The sequence below is a fragment of the Sinocyclocheilus rhinocerous genome, unplaced genomic scaffold, assembly GCF_001515625.1.
Source record: "Sinocyclocheilus rhinocerous isolate Xijiao unplaced genomic scaffold, SAMN03320098_v1.1 scaffold321, whole genome shotgun sequence".
Taxonomy (NCBI): Eukaryota; Metazoa; Chordata; class Actinopteri; order Cypriniformes; family Cyprinidae; genus Sinocyclocheilus; species Sinocyclocheilus rhinocerous.
The window spans coordinates 21,555-43,425 of record NW_015640442.1 but is presented as its reverse complement, the minus strand read 5'-3'; the positions used below and the strand labels follow the sequence as shown (position 1 = coordinate 43,425).

General features: G+C 39.1%; 2 protein-coding genes across 2 annotated transcripts in view; both read right to left on the bottom strand.

Moving 5' to 3' along the window:
* Positions 1 to 629: 629 nt before the first annotated feature.
* On the bottom strand, positions 630 to 20,098 carry LOC107752716 (gap junction delta-2 protein). Its single transcript, XM_016568738.1, has 3 exons — positions 20,088 to 20,098; positions 3,702 to 4,061; positions 630 to 2,651 (listed from the first exon to the last, which is right to left on the bottom strand). The coding sequence occupies exons 2-3, from the start codon at positions 3,770 to 3,772 to the stop codon at positions 1,793 to 1,795; spliced, it is 930 nt and encodes a 309-aa protein (XP_016424224.1). The 5' UTR covers positions 3,773 to 4,061; positions 20,088 to 20,098; the 3' UTR covers positions 630 to 1,792.
* LOC107752723 (intron-binding protein aquarius) overlaps positions 10,713 to 21,871 on the bottom strand; it is a gene marked incomplete at its 5' end in the record, with an annotated part of 30,289 nt that continues 19,130 nt past the window's right edge. The window contains 5 exons of the mRNA XM_016568748.1: positions 10,713 to 11,065; positions 12,463 to 12,573; positions 14,983 to 15,148; positions 16,166 to 16,251; positions 19,713 to 19,883. Coding sequence (XP_016424234.1) covers positions 10,838 to 11,065; positions 12,463 to 12,573; positions 14,983 to 15,148; positions 16,166 to 16,251; positions 19,713 to 19,883 — 762 coding nt within the window. The remainder of the gene's footprint in view (positions 11,066 to 12,462; positions 12,574 to 14,982; positions 15,149 to 16,165; positions 16,252 to 19,712; positions 19,884 to 21,871) is intronic.

The following is a 21,871-nucleotide window of genomic DNA, read 5'->3' as shown; positions in this document are numbered from 1 at the left end:
TCAGTAAGGACCACAAAGTTGTAAAAATCTCAGGAGTCCTGGAATGCTTATCCAAGGAGAGAGGAATTACTGAGAGAAAAGGGAAGATTGCACCGTACAGCCAAGCCATTTTGTTCCCGTCCCCACCGCCCGCCCCTTTTCATAACACCAAATGTCCATCCTCCCAGGGGTCATCCAGTCAGGTTTGATCTGAGACGGTCTGTCACAAACTGTTCTTTATCCTTGGTGACCTTCAAGATGTGTCAGTTCTTAAGCGTCTGTAGGGGGGGGGTGGGGTGACATATCAATACTCGAGCAAATGCCGCATAGATTTCATCCCCTGAAATTGTCCGGATTCTCTTGAATATAAGTTCTTAAACATGCAATACTTTACCTTCAAGCTCAGAAATGCAAAGAACATCTCCTCTCTGTGCACGCATTTGCTTGTCATAAATATATGGTGGCATAATCATAAAGAACCATTCAAAGAGGAGAAACAAAATGACATCTTAACGATCAGAAGTTAAACAATAATGCACTGGACTTTGTTCCTGAACAAAGCCTTAAACCAGTTTAAAATGAAAGCACATGCGTGCTAGAACACGCTTGCATTGTCATCGAGAACGGAAGAGATAGAGCAGGCGTGGGATTTTCACTTAATAGTACATAAACCCCCCCCCCCACCCCCAAAAAAAAACGATTCGGCTTACAAATATTGCTGGAAGTGCTGGGAGAAAAACCAGCACCAGAGCACAAAACATTGCTGAAACACTGTTCTGTCATTTGTTAGTGAGAAAAGATGGCTGTCCTGTTTCGAAAAAGACCAGCACTTTATTTCCACCTGGCCGTTTTTCGAAATGAAAGAGAAGGAAGAATGCATTATGCCATTTTCAGTTCATTTACAGCGAATAGAGCTAAAGCAAGTCTGGACGCAGTAAGCATAATTTAAGCAATAAATCTGCTTTATGGATATGGTTATATTCTTCAGAATAGATTTTATATGTATATATGCATATATTTATATACAAGTATGGCACTTGATTACACTTAAGCGCGAAAAAACATGTCACAAATGAAAGCAGAGGGCGCTTTGGTGTTGAAATTAAGGAAATCATCACAGACTTTAAGCGTTTGCAGCAAATTCAACCCTGCTCACGCACACACACACACACACACACACACACACACAAGGACACAACAGCAGATTTGCAATGGAGCTCATCACATAGCCTACGTTAAGGTCAATGGTGCGGTACAGGCAACCAAAAAGAAAGAAACCATAGCAGAAGCAATAGTGTTTGATACATGAATGGTGTGTCGAGACTCTCCCGATGTGCGATATTATGTCAGCATCACGTTCACTTTTTAGTGCAAGACGCATTTATTCCCTTCAAGTACAGTAGAGCAGCTGGTTCGGTCACACTTCACATGTCAGTGCTCATGTCACAGCAGTTGTCATGGAGCCGCTTGTAGTTTTACTGTAATGAATCATATAGCATGCACTGTGTGCAACACGGACAGTATCATGTCAAGTGTCACCGCAGCTTTTAGAGAGGTAATACGCATTCAGGTATCAGCATTTGCTCTTTGTGTACGTCTCAGAGTACAAACGTTGCTAAAAAGTTGCATTATTCAGTAGTGAACCGCTTTAGAAACGTGTTTGTCGTCCACAGTTGCCAATGGAGTCTTTAAAACAGTAACAAAAAAGTCCTACCCCGTGTTCTTGCAATTCATGAACCTTACGTGGCGACAGGACTTGTCCACGGTCTCGATCTCGGCGGTGTGCGGGCTTCGGGTTCTCGTTACGCACCCGTTACACGTAGGCGGAGTCACTGGACTGAGTGCGGCCGAAATTGGGCATACTCATACGGGGCAAATCCTTGTTCCGGATCTCGTAGATGGACTTCCTGCGGGCCCTCACGCCCCTGACGGCCGCTTTGATCTTCCTCCAGCCCAAGTGATTGAGCTCGGCCAGATTGAGGACCACGCAAAAGCCGCTGACCGCGAACATGAAGACAAGGAACACGGTTTTCTCCGTAGGTCTGGAGACATAACACTCCACCTCCTTGATGCATGGGTATCGATCGCACTCGTACACGGCAGGCACGTTGAATCCGTACAAGAAATACTGGCCCACCAGAAAGCCGATTTCCAGAGCGTTTCTGAACACCACCTGAATGATGTAAAACCTGGAAATGCCCTCCTGCCGCCGCATTTTGGACTTGGCCGGTTTCGTGCCCGAGCTGGCCATTTCTTTGGCCTCCAGACAGTCGGGCTCGGCTTCTTTGGTGGAGTTCTCCGTGTTCTGCAGTACTCCGTTCATGATGGTGTTCTTGATCTTTTGGTTCTTGGCCTCCTCTCGTTTCAGGGAATCCTGCTCCTTATTATCCAGAGAGAGGAGGACGGTGGCGGTGGAGTAACGTCGCTCCTTTTGCTTGGCCGACTGATGGACCGAGTACGTGATGAAGCAGAGACTCGGCGTGCAGACCATTATGATCTGGAAAACCCAATATCTGATGTGAGATATGGGGAACGCTTTGTCGTAGCACGCCTGGTTGCAGCCCGGCTGCAAGGCGTTACAGACAAACATGGTCTGCTCGTCATCATACACTGTCTCTCCCACTATAGCTACGATTAGGATCCGGAAGATCACCACCACAGTGAGCAGGATCCTAAAGAACAAACACACAGAAAAATAAATGTGTCAATATACGAGCTTGAGCTGCAGGGAGCTGTCCGGTGCTGAAACCGGACTGCGCTTCATTTCACTATCACTGAATGCTGCATATGGATTATGCAGATAGCACATGGTATGTCACGTTTGATACTGTACTTTTGCGAATTTGAGCAAGGTGTTTCACAAAGCATCACAGCTCCCTGCATTGCTTTAAATGAAATACAAAACAAACACAAATAAATAGGAAAAGTTGAGTTCACTAATAAGGGTAAGATGATGCCCAGTGCTGAAAATGTGGTGCATTCTCAACCACTGAATGCTTTTATTTTAGTTTCACTTAAAACGTGATGCTTTATATTTTACATATACAGACACGACGTAACTGGCATATGTTTCCCTTCATTTTCTATTGTATATAAGTGAGAATTATTGCACACAGTTGGTAAAAAGCATCACTTTGCCTCAAAAGGTGGCTTCAAATAAAGCAATAAAATAAACTAATACAAATAAATGTATAAGTGGCAGGTTTACTGTTGATAGTGGGCTATTAGGGAGCTGAATAAATACAGGTGCGTTCGCAACCAATGAACGATGCATTTCAGTCACATTTCACTGTGGTTCAATAACGCGATATTTTACAAATGCGCTGTGTACATGTTTTTTGATTTTGTTTTATTTTCTACGGTATTTGAAGAAGGTGTAATAGGCGGTAACGCCTTTTTTTGTGCACACCTGGCAAGTAGCATCGCTCTGCGTTCAAACGTGGCTTTAAATGAAGCAAAAATATTAAAATACATAATAAAAAAACAAAGCTGTCAATATAAGGCCAGTTCAGTGTCGTTGAAACTAAAGGGTGCTGTCCAGTGCTGAAACCAGTCGCACTCACAACGATTGCATTCAGTTGCATTATATTTTTCATGTTTACTACGCAAATATTTTTTGGTAGGTCATGTTTGTTTGTTATCCTTATGGTGTATACTGTATTTTAAAGGGTGAAATGGGCGAGCTGAATCTCGGCGTCAGATGCACTGACATTCGCTCTTACCTTCCGATCATAGTGGAGTGCTGCTGGACAGCAGCCTCCAAGAGCCTCTCTAGTATGGTCCATTCCCCCATCGCTGCTCATCCGCAGACTCTGCTCCAAATCCAGGGAAAAGCGTGAATATTTCCTCTTACTGTCCGCCGTTATCGGGTGAACGCATGGATGAGCTGCGCCAGCTGTGGCAGTGCTGATGCTGGAAGATGCCACACTTCTCCTCGTCTTCGAGTCTGGAGTGGAGTCATGTGAGCCCTCCTATCTTCGATCTCCACATCAGATTGATGGTGTGGGTGGAGGGCGGCGGGCTTTAATATGGCATCAGTGCCGTGGAGAGCCCTGCTGCGTCATATGGGGCTTTATCTCGAGCTGCCAAAACGCGCGGATTTCATATGTGTGGTGATGTTCATACGCTGGGAATGAAGCCGGATTCGGTCCGGTGATGCTGAACTCATGTCATGGTGAAGAGAGCGTAGGTGACCTCCACCTTTTTTATTTGGGGGACTTGAGGCTCATACTTGTTGCTGTGTATTTTGAAAGACGACACAGCTGTTGGAGCGCAAATGTCCTTGAGTACAGTGAGGACCTTCAGCTCCGCCCTGTTCACATGAAGCAGCAGTGTAAAACAGCTCTGGGGTTCTGGACACAGTGAGGTGAAAGTGTCAGCTGATTCTCTGTTTAAGTAAAGACACATTTGGCCCCGCCCATCGAACGCCCGTAGACCTGCGCAGTTCCGCCAAACCATCTTTTTTGCAGTTGGACTATTTTAAGGGACTACAGTGTCCCCGAATATATTTGTTCTCTTTGACAACCACACAGTGTCACAGTATTTTATGTCTTCATTTTTTAACACTTTATCAATTGTTTATCAACTCAAGTCTTGATACGCATATGCGCTTGATATATTTAAAATAAATGCCATTTGCATTGGAAGGATACTTTTTGAAGACAAAATGTGTCACAACATTTTATGTCTTCATTTTTTAACACTTTATCAATTATCACCTCAAGACTTGATGGCATGCTTGATATCTTTAAACGCCATTTGCATTGATTTATTTTGTAATTGTGGAAATAGCATCTGCTAAAAATGTTGTATTGGTAGCTTTTGAGATGAAGATATTTTAAATGACCTTCCATCAAAATGCTATTCTGACAGTTTCATTAATTTATTGAATGATTTTAGTAGGAAAGATGGAGACACCATATTATCTGAGTGAAACAGGTTCAAGCGAAGTCTGCAAGTACAAGTGACACAGAAAATGGCACAGCAAAAATAATAACTGTTTTCCTAAATACTCTCCAACTATACACACAAACAGATATTCCTGCCCCAAACACACACTGTTGGCATGCTGATGGCTGAACAACATTGATTTCATTGTCAATGCCATTAATACATAAAGTGTGCATAAAGAAAAAAATGAATCTTTGTACAAAGCTAGCAAAACGTGACCAGTCCAAGAAGACTGGAGATTACATTCTTCCGTAATAAAATAAAAAATGTCAGGTTTCAACACCGGTCCCGTTCTGACACCAGGAAGAGGAAGAGATGAACAGCTCAGCATGAGAGAGAACAGGCTGCTCACATCATGAATCTGCCTGGAATATTCAATGAAACAACTGACTGTGCATGAAACATGGTGCTGAATTAGATCAATATACTACTACTAGCTAAGAAAAAAAGTATTACATTGTTCTTCCCTTCAATTCTGAGTGATTTGCTTTGTTCATATATCAATGTCAGTAAATCACATTTCACAAATACACCAAAATGCTGGTCTTTTTCAAACAATCATTGCTGAATAATACTGATGCAATAACAAACTTCAGAATATTTTTTAAGAAAATTGACATGAATCCTCACAGACTCAGTCAAGAGGGTTGTTCTGTACATGTGAGGGTTAAATGAGAGAAGCAGTGTGGGGTTCATCACATATGGCAGAAGCACAGCTAGGCATTCAGGCCTTTTTCCATCCTTGATCTCACACACAAATGAAATATTTAGAGACCGTGTCCAACCACAGCGGCTGTCAAATGTGCTTCCTCCACCGCACGCAGCGAGGCAGCCCTGTGCGTACGGCCCGCGCTGCCAGCACAAACTTGAAATTAAAACCAGGCAATTTTGGCTGGTGAAGGCTCCCCTCAGGACTGTTGGGAGGAAAAGAGACAAAGACAGAGAGAGACTGTGCACAAACAGAGGAACTGGGACTTGTGCAGTCATCACAGTATTAACAATATAAAAATTGTTTATTAACAGACCAACAGATGGAAGGATAGAACGATAGTAGACAGAATGACAGTTAGAACAAGAGACATAGATAGATAGATAGATAGATAGATAGATAGATAGATAGATGGACGGATAGACGGATAGACAGACAGAAAGAAAGAAAGAAAGACAGACAGACAGATAAACAGATAGATAGATAGATAGATAGTATGACAGACAGACAGACATATAGATAGATGGATAGATGGATAGATAGAATGACAGACAGACGGACGGACGGACGGACGGACGGACTGATGGATGGAATGATGGATGGAAGGATGACTGATGGATGGGCTGATGGATGGACTGATGGATGGACTGATGGATGGAAGGATGACTGATGGATGGGCTGATGGATGGACTGATGGATGGACTGATGGATGGAAGGATGACTGACGGATGGACTGATGGATGGAATGATGGATGGAAGGATGACTGATGGATGGGCTGATGGATGGACTGATGGATGGACTGATGGATGGAAGGATGACTGACGGATGGACTGATGGATGGAATGATGGATGGAAGGATGACTGATGGATGGGCTGATGGATGGACTGATGGATGGACTGATGGATGGAAGGATGACTGACGGATGGACTGATGGATGGAATGATGGATGGAAGGATGGGCTGATGGACTGATAGATGGGCTGATGGACTGATGGATGGGCTGATGGATGGACGGACTGATGGATGGGCTGATGGATGGGCTGATGGATGAACAGACTGATGGATGGGCTGATGGATGGACGGACTGATGGATGGGCTGATGGATGGGCTGATGGATGAACAGACTGATGGATGGGCTGATGGATGGACGGACTGATGGATGGGCTGATGGATGGGCTGATGGATGAACAGACTGATGGATGGGCTGATGGATGGACGGATGGACTGATGGATGGACGGATTGACTGATAGATGGGCTGATGGACTGATGGATGGGCTGATGGATGGACGGATGGACTGATGGATGGACGGATTGACTGATAGATGGGCTGATGGACTGATGGATGGGCTGATGGATGGACGGATGGACTGATGGATGGACGGATTGACTGATAGATGGATGGACGGACTGATGGATGGGCTGATGGATGGACTGATGGATGGACGGACTGATGGATGAGCTGATGGATGGGCTGATGGATGGACGGACTGATGGACGGGCTGATGGATGGACTGACAGATGGATGGGCTGATGGATGGGCTGATGGACTGATGGATGGACTGATGGATGGGCTGATGGATGGATGGACTGATGGATGGACGGATGGATGGACTGATAGATGGGCTGTCAGATGTGTTACTCTGGTCCTGCAGAGGGCAGCACTGAATGAGCTGCTGGAGATCTGAAGGTTTCTCTGGTTACACTGCTTGGATCTGCAGTTCCTGATGTCTCTCTAATCTGACACCACAGTCAGTCTCCAGTTACCGCCTCCATACAAACTCAGCACAATCCCATGTGAACTCACATTTCCTCTCATATCCTGAACCTACGGATGAAAGCGAGCTCTGATTCTTCATACATGAGACTAAACATGTCCCTTAACCTGCCAGCAGATTTAAAAATAGAAACATTTCCACTTTAATATTCATCAGAGATAATTATTATGCTCAACACAAATGTACTATTTCATCATCACTCCTAAAACAACCTGCCCTCAGAGCATCACTCAGTACTTGCATATCAAACTTAAAAAAAAAAAAAAGTCATTTTGGTAACACTAGTTTAGGGATCAATTCTCACTATTAACTAGTTGCTTATAAGCATGCATGTGACTAGCATAATGGCTGTTGACTTGTAAAACACATATTAATGCCTTATTCTGCATGATGATATTTTAGATCTTTTAATATCTCCCCCATACCCAAACTTAACAACTACCTTAATAAATATTAATAAGCAGTAATCAGGAGTTTATGAAGGCAAAAGCCATAGTTAATAGTCAGGTCGTCACCTTTATTTACAGGTGCATCTCAATTTTTTTTAAAGAAAGCTTCATGCATTGTTTTTCTCTCTTTCTCCAAAACGTTAGCTAGCTTGACGTCTGATCATCACCATCAGATATTTATTGAATCATTATTAAAATCAGGGGATCTTCAGGATATTAGTCTTTCCACCTTTCAGCAGCCATGAATTCAATAACAAAGAATATATATAAACAGTATATATATATATAGAAACACAAAATGACTGTTGTATTTAATACACGTGTGGTGGGCAAATCACGAATTTCATGTTTCCTCAGTAGATCAGTGCAGCCAGAGGCAACAGCGGCAAGGAACCAAAACTCCATCGGTGACAGAATGGAAAGAAACTTGTTTTTTTGTAACATATAGTGAGAATTGACCCCTAAACTAAAGGCTGACTGTATTTTTTTTTTTTTTAAAGAAAGCTTCATGCATTGTTTTTCTCTCTTTCTCCAAAACGTTTCACAGCTTGACGTCTGATCATCACCATCAGATATTTATTGAATCATTATTAAAATCAGGGGATCTTCAGGATATTAGTCTTTCCACCTTTCAGCAGCCATGAATTCAATAACAAAGAATAAATATATATATATATATATATATAAAATAATATATATAATTTTGTTTATTTCAAGTAACAAAAAAGTTTTAGTTAAGTATAATGTTGCAGTACATAGAGCTGAAAATCAGTTTATTCATTAATCTGTGAGAATAATGGGAATGTTGCGGTTCTAAATATAAGTATTTGACATGACAGTACAGATTGTTTTTCTATCAGACTGTTGACAAATCGATTTAAACAGAATAATGCACAATAATGCACAGATATAAACTTTTTCTTCTGCACTTTCTTGACCTGAAATGGACTGTTTTATGGCCTGTATGGAGACTCGGCGGCTGGTTTTGAAGAACTGCATCTTGCGTCCTGGACCGCACAAAGGTCTCATGAAGTCTCTGGAGAAGAGAGTTTAACAAACTCTTCTTGTAATATAAGTATACTCATGTGTTTCAACATTGTGAACTCAGACATCAGTACCAGAAGACTGTCATTTTTCATATTCAAACAGCCTAAGAGAAAGAGATACAGAGAGGAAGCAAGAAAGTGATACTAAGGCTTTAAGAAAGCATCATGTTCTAGTCACAGAGAATCAAAGACACAGTAAACTGGCAAAAACAGTTCATGTTGAGTATTAATACAGCTGAAGTGAAGAGATGTGGAGGCTGAGCACTCTTCTTGGCTATTGGTCTCAGCACAGCGCTTTGCCGTGACGCATGTTCTGGGCACACTTTCTGCCCAGATTGGCCCCCTCCATCAGCAGGTCGGCCAGCCGGTCCAGACCCAGGCAGACGGTGAGAGGGGCGACGAGGCCGTACAGACCCCCCAGCATAATGCTCAAGGGCCAGCCGAGAACCAGCAGCACCAGCAGCCAGACGATGCCCCAGAAACACGAGCCGCACGACATCCTCCGCTGCAGGAATACAAAACACAGCTTTTTAACATTTCATTCACACGCAACTCTTTTTTCAAAGTCACTTTACCAAGCAGCGCTGTTCTCCAGAGGAAGAATTTGGGTTTTAATTAGGATGCAAACACACTCCTGCCTTCAGAATATTAATACATCACTGCAATAGAGTTTCAGTGCTAATGAGAGCAGTAATTAGGAGAGAGTGAGATCAGATACATCACTCCCTTAAAGGGACAGTTCACCCGGAAACTGACAATTTGCAGAAATCTACACAAACTCATCTACCTCTTCGATGGCACGAGAGTGTTTCTCCAGCAGATTTGGAGAAATGTAGCACTGCATCAGTGTCTCAGCAATGGATGCTCTGCAGTGAATGGGTGCCGTCAGAATGAGAGTCCAAACAGCTGATAAAAACATCACAATAATCCACAGCACTCCAGTCCATCAGTTCACATCTGGAGAAGACCAAAGCTGAAACAAATCCATCAAGACGTTTTTATCTTCAAACTGTTGCTTATGAGTCCATAATCCATAACGCTTCCTCCAGTGAAAAAGTGTTCTGGTCTGAATCAGGAGAGAAATCTGCACAGATCCAGCACTTTTTACAAACTAAAACAAAACCGCTCTAAACAAAAATGTGGCTGGATTTTGATGTGAGAGACAACAGGAGATGGACTTTATCACTGGAGGAAACGTTTATGGACTCGTATTTAGTCCAGAAGCAATGGTTTAGCGTGCGGTCTGTCTACTGCAATAACTGACAGTAAAAGCCACGGCTGGATTGAGGAAATCACACCATCAGTCTCATGCTGCTGTGTCAGTACATTCTGCTCTGGAGTGGCGCAAACTTGTATGCTTTTGTTTCAAATGTCCAGCTATTAATGAGACCATTTACAAAACTCATTCTGCAAGCTGATGAAACACTACATATAAAACACTCTTTAAATCCGCATTTAAAGGTTAAATCACATTTAGCTCATCCTGTTGTGTTACTGACCAAACACTGCAAGTCTTTTCTGTCGGGATTTGTTGCGCCGCACTGCTCACGTCCGTAGACACGGTGTAACATTGGTTTTGCTTTGTTTCACAGAACTAATCGTTGCCTGGGGTGCGTACGTATATGTGGGGCGGAGCTATCAAAATAGGGGCAAGACCCTTTTGGGGTAGGGGCATGTTTGTTTTGGTGATTTCAAATATCAACATTGGCTACCAGAAATCACTTACTCTGCTTTTAATATGATTTTTAGGGGAAAACTATGGTGTGTTAGATAAACAAATAAAAGACTTAATGAGTGCATTTTTTTATTAATTTTTATTACAAAATTCCTCTTACAAAAGATGAATGAACATTCAACTCTCAATGTAATGGTAAACGGTAATAATCTAAAAAAAACAACAAAACCATCTGCAGGTGAATGAGGTTCTCTAGGCCTCTCCATCCTCATCACTGTCGCCGCTGTCGCTGTCTCGGCCTGGGTGTTCAGGCATTTTGGTATGATCCTGCTCTTCCTCATCATTCTTCGTCTGTCCCTCCTCTTCCTCAGCGGCCGTCGGCTGCTGCTCTTCACTCGGAGTCTCGGGACACTCTTCATCGGCCTCCATGGGCTCCTCTGAGCTCAGCAGCTGACGAGGAGGATCCAGGAGCTGCTGCTGCTGCAGAAAGAGAAGCAGTAAATGAATCATTAACCGTGAATCAAACATAACGTATGAATCAGACACCGTACCGTTTGAAAGAAAAGATCCCCAGTGTGGTTCCTTTGAGTTACAATCTCAGCATCTCAGTGTTAACTTGCAGTGCATTCGCCTGCATCTGTAATATTTTGTCCTCTTAATAAAATTATTTTTTTTTTTACTCATTTACTGCTTTGAAACAACACCAATGTCTATATTAACATTCTAAACCCTAAAATGAGTGAAAAACTATATTTTGAAACAATTTTACAGTGCAAAAAAATAGAAAATTTGACAAAAATAAGTTTATATAAACCTCATATTTAAGCATAATCATTGACTATGTTATGCATTTAATTGGTCAGAACAAAAACAGCAGATGGGCTGAATGAAAATGCAAATTCATTCTCTGGCAGTAAGAAATGCAGAAATACAGCGGTTACCCCAGTTAGTTCTTTACACAAAGTTAGAAGCACTACTTTATTGAGCATCATACAACATGCAAAATGCAGTTAAACCGTCTTTAAAGTCAGTTCCCTTCAGTTATGCATTACTGGATTTGCACAAATCATGTGAATGGAAATTCAGTCAGAATGGCAAATAACTTGCTCTGCCTCTGACACGAGTTGCGTTAAAATCAAAACAAAATAATATCTATAACTATTTAATTTTTTATGGACTTCCAACTGAAAATTGAATTACACTACAAAAACTGACCCAAACTGGGCTCAAAACCCAAAAGGTCCCATTGGGACCTTGCTTTATTCATGGCAAAAAATTTGACAGCATTGAAAATCACAGCTGCATCGCATGTGAATTCAGCCAATGAGTGAAGCAAAGCAGCAGTTTAATTAGCATGAGGCTCTGACGTTCAAAACAAGACATCCAAACTACAACAGACAGACCAGCCGTTTACTTCCTTCAGAATGTCATACTCGTGTTCACCTGCAGTGTGTCATTTTTACAAATGCTACAAAATCGGGCTTGAAGCTCTAACTAAATTGAGTAATTTTTATTGTAATTTAAGTGCTTAACCTTTAAAGAATGTTGTCTGATAACCTCAGGAGCTCAAACTATATATTATAGGAGCTGCTTAATTTTCTATTGCAAATTTCGCAATATAATTACCATAATTGGTTTGTTTGGGGTTTAAAACAGATACAATCAAAATAAGACTGAATCACTCAGCAGGAGTTAACTCACTCTGCAACACACTGGATCATTTATCGTCACAAGAGAGAAAACAAATACATTTTTATTGCTTAAAGTCATGTGACACCACTTTGTGCTCTATTCAAGGATAGTTGCTCACACGTCCGAGCTGTTTAAAGCTCTGCATTATACGTCAGAAACGTCTCTGCAAACACGAGCACACTTACTTGTCTGTGCTGCTGCATGCTCTGAATCATGTGCATGTACATGTTGTAAACCAGGTTAGCCATCTCCGGCATGTTCTTGACCACCTGATCAGGCCGGGATCGCTCCTCCGTCTGGATGGAGGGAGGGAGAGAGAAGAGGAGAGAGGCTTCAGCACAAGTCTTCCAGGAAACAGAAATTCTCTTTCACTCAGTCACAAGACTCAAATTTAAAACAGCGTGTCAACATATACGTTTTTTCCTGAGAGAGAAAGAGAAAGCTGACTGATATCATTCAAACCTAGTGATGATATAAAGATTAAATTCACAAAAACAGATGTCTTCCGCTACTCATGTTATAAAGCTGCAGGAGACACTAGGTCTTAGTTACATGGCATCAGGTTCAGGAAGTAAACATTTCTTTCATTTTCTCCATAGAGAAACAGATTTTGAACAAAAACATATAAACCTTCAAAGACAGACCTACTGTGAGCTATGTAGTTGCTCATTGATTGTATGATGTTTTTGTTGAAGCTATCAGTACAGATTGGGGCTGTTATGATTGCTCGATTAAATTTGAGTACTCGATTATTTAAAAAAAATAAATTGCGCATTCCACAAAAGAGAATCCATGAAAAGCATTATTAGTCAATTTTCTAAGGCTGCACGGAATATTAAAACCATTTAAAGTTCATATTATAAAACTGATAGTTCCGGTCCTTGATGCTGATTGGCTGAGCCACGTTCGAAGCTGTTGTAAATTACTCTACAAACACACACCTTTGTTTACTTCTGTGTGCTGCTCGGCAACCACTTTGTTGCAACCACAACTGTTTTAAATTACTCTACAAATATACGCCTTTGTTTACGTTTGTGTGTTGCTTGGCAACCACTTTATTGCAACCACAACTGTTTCTGAAGAACTACATTGTTTGGTGGAAGAATACTGTTTTTATTAATATCATTACACTTTATTTGCTCTGTTTTATTCTGTGAAACCTTACTACGTATATGGAATAACCGTTTTATAAAAGCAATAAGCCCCAAGAAGCCGTGGTTTACAGTGAATTTATAACAGCTAAAGGGGTTTTAGTCACTCCGCTTCGCATCGTGCCTAACAACGCCCCTTAGCTGTTATAAATTCACTGTAAACCACGGCTTCTTGGGGCTTATTGCTTTTATAAAGCACAGTGCCATTGTGAATATATGCGCTGCAGGTTTAATATGAGCTATATTATTACATTAGTATGTATTTGAACAGTTTTGTTCAAGAAAACCATATGATTATTATTGCCTCATTGCTATTATATATGTATTTTAAGTAAAGTTTAAGTCTATTTGCTTAGGTCCATTTTCGTTATCACAAAAAATGATCCGATTAATTGATTTATCAGCAAAAGAATTGACCAATTACTAAAATAATCGTTGTGACAGCCCTAGTATGGATTATCTTATTTTTAAATCATCGTTTTACAGCTGAAATACTACATTACCCAGGATGCTGTACAGAAAATGACACCAATCAGCAAGTCATGGTGAAGGAACCATGCCAAAAGAGCTTTGTAATGAACACAAACTCTCATCAAGCACCACAAATGACGCAATCGTATATCATAATATTTGTGTATATTTTGCAGCAAACTTAAAATATAGCTAGATACAATAAACAACTGTGAGTAGTTTAATATTTCTCGATCACTTTTTCCCATTTCCAAAACACACATACAGTCAACAAGGTAAAACAACAGCAAACACTGGTGGCGCTTTTATAAGATGGAGGAATTTGATAGAAAGTTTGGGTTTCAATCGATACGGTGAAGCTAAACTCAAGTTTTCACCACATATGTAACCCTGGACCACAAAACCAGTCATAAGGGTCAATTTTTCGAAATTGAGATTTATACATCACATGAAAGCTGAATAAATAAGCTTTCCATTGATGTATGGTTTTTGTTAGGATAGGACAATATTTGGTCGAGATACAACTATTTGAAAATCTGTAATCTGAGGGTGCAAAAAAATCTAAATATTGAGAAAATCATCTTTAAAGTTGTCCAAATGAAGTTCTTAGCAATGCATATTACTAATCAAAAATTAAGTTTTATTATATTTACAGTAGGAAATTTACAAAATATCTTCATGGAACATGATCTTTACTTAATATTCTAATGATTTCTGGCATAAAAGAAAAATTGATAATTTTGACCCATACAATGTATTTTTGGCTATTGCTACAAATATACCCCAGCGACTTAAGACTGCTTTTGTGCTTCAGGGTCACATATTAGCTCTTTACTGTCAAACCCCAGATAAAGTAGTACAAATAAAAAGTGCAAGATGAGTGTAAGGGTGTTTGCAAAAGTTATTTGAAAATATGCTTTATTTTTGCAGTTCTGCTATGAGACTAATATAATATAACAATAATATAATATAGCACTAATATAACTCTATTGCAACTGATTGATTTTCGAAACTATCGCAAAAATCCGATTTCTCCAGCAAGCCGAGAACCATGTTGAGGTGTGACGTGCCGGCTGTACTCACAGAGCTGTAGTATTGATGGGGCCGGATGTGCAGCTGCAGGGGTCGGGCGGTCAGCTGGCTAAAGGCTGGCGTCAGCTCGTAGCAGTTCTGGAAGAGAGACACTCGAGCAAATATGTAGAGGCCGAGCCTCGCACGAGACATGGCCACAACCAGACGGCGCACATCTCTGAGGAAAGACAGAAAACAGCAGTCACTTCCGAGAACAGATCTGTGGAGCAGTGTTATTTTAACATACTATTGTAGTTTTTGTTAATATTTTGAATTTGATTTGACTTTTATATTTTGTTTACACTTCAGTTTTAGTCATTTTATTGTTTTGTTTTAACATGTTAACATAGAATTTTTTTTATTTCATTATTTTTATTTATTAATTTTTTGTTTTAGATATTGTAGTCCTTGAACTAAAACTAAACGAAAATGAGAACTTTTAACTAGCTGAAATAATAAAAACTTTACATTTTTAACATTTAATTTTATTTCAGTTAATATTTATATTTAAAAAAATTAGAAATGATTAATTAATGAATTATTTAATTGTTATGTGTAGCTAATATTTTTAAACAACAGCTTTAAATATGCCTTGGTCAATTTTAAAAAGTGATTTGTTTTGTTCATGGGTATTATAGTTAAGTAAAACCATAAAAACATTTTCATAACTTGTATAATATATAATATGTGACCCTGGACCACAAAACCAGTCTTAAGTGACTTAATATCCTAATGATTTTTGGCATAAAAGAAAAATCAATAATTGTGACCCATACAATGTATTGTTGGCTATTGCTACAAATATACCCCAGCGACTTAAGACTGCTTTTGTGCTCCAGGCTCACATATATATTATAATATTGTCATATAATAATATAACAAATTTAATTTCAGCTAGTTTCCAAGGCAAAGCATCTCATTCTCGTTTAGTTTAACTTAAAACTGAAATAAAAATTAATATGGACATATTTAAAAACGAATAAAAATGACAAATAAAAATACAACATTACTAAACCTTAAACTAAAATTAACACAATAATCTAGTATTTCAATGATAGCAAAATAACACTGATTTTGCTACATTTAACCACATTTTTAAACCAGAATTAGATGGTTTTAAATAAGTCACATGTGGTTTTTGTTACTTTAAACCACATATTTTAATGATAATCAAACAGCCACAGGAAGTGCTCACCTCAAATGTCCTACGGCTTTGGTGCGGACCAGCGAGAGGATGATGTAATCGTTCTGTTGACCCTGGAACCTGTCCACTGTGGTCACCTACAAGACAAAGGGCAGTCTGTTATATAAGTGATGAGGGTGGAGGGTTTATTTGAACTGAAGAGCATGAGCTCCTCTGCACTGGTTTAGTGCTACTTAGATTTGCACACTACTGTCTGATCAGATCTAGATTTCTGAAGTTATGGACTGTCACTTCATCCTGTTGAAACCATGATCGAAACTCATTCATGAGTCACATGAGTGTCAAAGGAGAGAACGTGTGTGTATCTCAGAATGTGATCAAGTCAACAGGACTCTTCCTTTAGCTCAGAAACTCTTACTGACTGAATCATCAAATATCATCAACTCCATGACGAGTAAAATCAGCCAAACTCAGCAACATTTCAGCCACCAGTCAGATAAGTTCTTTCATTTGTTACATTTCATATATTCCCTCGTATCTTCAAGTAAGTGGAAGTGGGCCTCGTGGAAATTTGCGCTCCTCAGCTGAAACTGGATCTGTGGACGACGTCTTACACGAACACTTTTCTACTTGGAAATCTGTGACAGAAATAATGTCAAGACGGAAAGAAGTTAATATTTGATTTTCTCCATTTGATTCGACACTATTTAAAACAAACACAAGACTAATGCCAAATGGTGCAATATTGTACAATATTGAGATGATACCATGAGCAGGACTGGCAAGTGAGCTGCTGTCTTAATTCAGAGGGCTAGTTAGCGTTAGAGGGGCTTTTTTTAATAAAAATAAAAGTCAAAAGAATAGAGAATGTTAGTGTTAGAGGGGCTTTTTTAAAATAAAAATAAAAGTCAAAAGAATAGAAAAAGAATAGAGAATGTTAGTGTTAGAGGGGCTTTTTTAAAATAAAAATCAAAATCAAAATCAAAAGAATAGAAAAAGAATAGAGAATGTTAGTGTTAGAGGGTCATTTTTAAAAAATAAAAATAAGTCAAAAGAATAGAAAAAGAATATAGAATGCTAGTGTTAGAGGCTGTTTTCTTTTCTTTTTAAAGAAAACAAGTAGTTAGAACAGAAATGGAATAGAGAGTGCAAGTGTTTTACTGATGCCACAATTACATAATTGTTCACAGCGGCAATTAATCATTCAAAGTCCACTTATGTTATTCTGCGTGCTTAAGATGTTTTTTTTCTTTCTACAGCTTTTCCATTGTTTTAATTTGAGTTTTAGTATAACATTATAATACCATGCTAATTTTTACTTTTTTATTTAAAGAAGAAACCAGTATGAAATTCTACTCACCCTCATTTGTCATTACTTGTGGTGCACAAAGCAGTCAAATCAAATAAAAGTACAGATAACCTAACAAAATTCTGACCCAGTAAGTATTTAAGTAATTTTAGTATTGAACAAGTAAAATGAAAGCCCTTTATTTTAATCTTTACTTAAGTATTAAATGTAAAAAGTACTGATCAATGAAATGTGTATTTCTAGGGGTGGAAAAGCCGACTTTGAATATCAAATTTATTTGTGCATTTTTATTAAATTAGAAGCATTTATTAAAATAATTATTATTACTAAGAAATTAAAACAAATGTATGCTAAGCATACAAACAAATATCGTAAAAAAGGGAACAAAGAAAAAAAAAAGCAAGTATTTTAAGAATCTGAAAGACAAATGCATTGAGGGATTTTTCTCTTTTCTTACTCTTAATTTAGTTCAATCATGACAACTCTCTGAAGATTTTAGCATGGTGATGGATGTATTTGGTCTTGGCGGAACAGATCTGCTACGCTGCTGCTGAATTGCTGCTGCTGTTGGTTATTGCTGTAGTTGTAGATTATTGCTGCTGCTGCAAGCAAGTACAGGAACTGGCTACTGCCAATGCCTGGGGAAGGTGGAGGGGTTTAGAGAAACTCTGAAAGCGCGCTGCAGGAATCTCAAGTGAGTGCTAGCCAGCCATATAAATGCAAGGCAGTAAGCTCATTGGCTGCATATGCAGCATGAACCAATCGGCTTGTGCCAAGTCATTTAACTCTCTGAATATCATCAGTTGCATTAACAACCAGTCAGCCTGCGCCATCTAGAGTTTCATGACTGAACTATATATTTAAACTTAGATTTGTGGATAAAGATATTGAAGATATTGGATATGTATTGATCTGACCTTGTTACAGCAGGTTTAATTCACAGAAAATCATTCGGTGCGATTTGCGAACCGATTCAACAGATTTACTGAAAAGAATCAGCTGGTTCACGATTTCTCCACGATATGTTTTTATGAAATGTTGTGGAGTCAAAAGTGTGACATTATGCTCTGAAATGTTGTGAAATAAAGTTTACCAAAATAAAAAACACTCTGATAAAGTACAGATACTTGACAAATGTACTCGCGTAAAAATACCACTGGTCACTACAAACTCATGACTTTTTTTTTTTCATCCATTGAAAACATAAGGAGATGTTAGGAGACCTACGATATCAGGCTCAAAAAATGAATCATATGACCTCAGAAGACTCTGAAATTGATCACGGACCAATTTTATAGCCCCATTAACTTCCAATGTATTCCAATGTATTAAATTTCTCGTTTTTGTTCTACAAAGTAAATGATGACTCCTTTAAATCCAGTCTCTTCCAGTGAACCACAGAAGAAAAGTCTTCATTACGTCAATGAGATTGTTGTTTTGCAGTCTTGAATGCTCATAAACTAAATGTCTGTGCGAACGGCAGTCGTCTATTTATTTGGTTTGTACTCAGCCAGTAGGACCTTTACACACTTTAGTGAGTCCGTCTGCCAATCACCCTCAACAACAAGCTACAGCAAACCTGTCCACTGCTGCAAAAGAGGCAAAATAGTGAACGCTGGGCAGAAAAAAAACAACTCATTTAGAGCATAGGACAAGCTGTTCACACACATTAATGCAGTTCACTCGGCCATGCATCAGCATCGTGGGTCATCGCTTCTGAAGATAAAACATGAAATCTAAGGAGATGTTAGGAAACCTACGATATCAGGCTCAAAAAATGAATCATATGACCTCAGAAGACTCTGAAATTGATCACGGACCAATTTTATAGCCCCATTAACTTCCAATGTATTCCAATGTATTAAATTTCTCGTTTTTGTTCTACAAAGTAAATGATGACTCCTTTAAATCCAGTCTCTTCCAGTGAACCACAGAAGAAAAGTCTTCATTACGTCAATGAGATTGTTGTTTTGCAGTCTTGAATGCTCATAAACTAAATGTCTGTGCGAACGGCAGTCGTCTATTTATTTGGTTTGTACTCAGCCAGTAGGACCTTTACACACTTTAGTGAGTCCGTCTGCCAATCACCCTCAACAACAAGCTACAGCAAACCTGTCCACTGCTGCAAAAGAGGCAAAATAGTGAACGCTGGGCAGAAAAAAACAACTAATTTAGAGCACAGGACAAGCTGTTCACACACATTAATGCAGTTCACTCGGCCATGCATCAGCATCGTGGATCATCGCTTCTGAAGATAAAACATGAAATCATGGTATCAGCTGCTCTTACTTTACTGGGCTGTCCGAAGAAGGAGTTGCTGGCACATCTCTGGTTGATGACGTCTCGTATCAGGTGTTTCTGGCCGTTGTAGGTGGTCAGTATGCTAATGCGTTCAGCAGGATATCCCAGCAGACGCATGTACATGTACAGCGCCACCACATACTCGGCCTCCGCCAGATTCTACAAACACACACACACACACACACACACACACACACGTCACATGCATTCAGCATCTCTCACGAGACAGTTCATAATGTGCTGACAATATTTACAATATTACAAAAATCAAACCGCTTTATAATATTTTGAGTCTTTTCAATGAGTTTGATCTATTTCATGACATGAGTAAATGACGGAAGCAAGAGTGTTTTTATGTTAGACCTCAAGAGAAATCAAAACAGAAAGCAAGTAAAGAACGAAAGAGCGTTAAACAAACTAGACTGACTGATCTTGGTTAACGTTATTGATTATCAATGTAAGCTTCTTCAGGAATCCCATGCACTTTTACAGGACAGCATATCAATATTGCAACATTGCAACAACCGGCTGAGTTTTTGTGGTTGATTTTACTGCAGTATAAAGACAATGTAATAAGGACATTTACATAACAAACAGCTGTATTTGAATTAACACCTGAAAGCATGCACGTTCAGCATATGTTCATTTAGTGTTGCTCTAATAAATGTTCAGATGTGAACAGGTTTACAATGTAATAATGAACAAGCACTGCACTCTTTTTTGTTTAAAAACCTTTAAAAAGACCTTTAAAAACACTATACAAAGCTTAACAGATCCCATCATCCCATCAGATGTAAAAAAAAAAACATTAAATTAGTATTAGATTACATATTAGCTTTCCTTTATCACAATATCACACTTCAGGGAAAATAAGTGAAGTTGATGTCCTGACGTAAGATTTAGCTTTTTTTTTTTTAAGAAATACTTAAGGTCCTTGCACACAGAGTCAGACATTTTCGTATGCGTTTTTTATTTTTTTCCCTTCGTTTTTTCATATTCGTCATTCTTTGCTTTTGAAATGCACAATATTGATCCTGATCTAAATTTTTTATGACGGATGAAAGTTTCGGAGGCAGTGTGTAAACATGATTGACACAACGCGAGGTCGTATTTTTTTTTTAACGCGCGAACATTTCGGACTCACTGTGCAATGGCCTTTACAATTGCAATAAAAGCTACAAGGGCAAAAAGCACTGCATTTGACTACAGGAATAGTAAAACCAGAAAACCCAAATAGGAATATGCAAGTCTAATTTCTAACTACTTTCTAATTTGACTAAAAATGTTTGATCATTATGCAACACCATACCAGTGATGGCGTAATGCTTTATTTAAAAATGTAATTGTCAATAATCTTTACCAATTGTAAAGTATTACAAATAATCTAAAAAAAAATATGCAAAACTAAATTGAACCCTTCTCTTGACCTAATCTGACTATCAAAAAAAAAAAAAGGCTAAACCTATGGGTTGAAATTGTAGGTGAAACAGCTCTGAGCTTAAACTTTACCTAACAGAGCACTGCTGATATGGCAACAGCTCCAGTAGGACACTAATAAGGGTACTAACCTACTAATAAGAGATGCTTCTTCAGCGGCTGCAAGCACTGACTGTGCAAACAATGTCCTTCCTATTGCTCTGTGAGAGGCTAATTCATACGGCCCATTAGAGCCGTGTGTGTGTGTGTGTGTGTGAGAGTGTGTGTGTGTGTGTGAGAGTGTTGGCATGGATACTGTAATGAGGACACTTCCCTCCAGGACCCCAGTAAACAGTAGCGGGGCACATAGCCGCACTCATGTGACTTGCACACTGCATGCCGTACGCTCATCACTTATGAACAATGCCGAGTTTCAGGAGCTTCTCAAATACCCATGTCATGAAAGTTAGGCCTCGTCTTTCCTCAACTTAACATAAGAGGATGTTACTTTTTTGGTATATGAAGATCATATTGAAATTTTTATCCATGCCTTTAATTAAATCTTTGCTATTTTACCATTATATAAAGATTTTTTTTTCTTTTGTCCCAGATCCAAACTGTCAATTACAGAAAAAATCCATCATAAAAATATTAACCAGAGAATTTACAAAAAGTGAAACAGACAACACATCAATATCTATGGTGTGATTTCAATTACATATACATATATT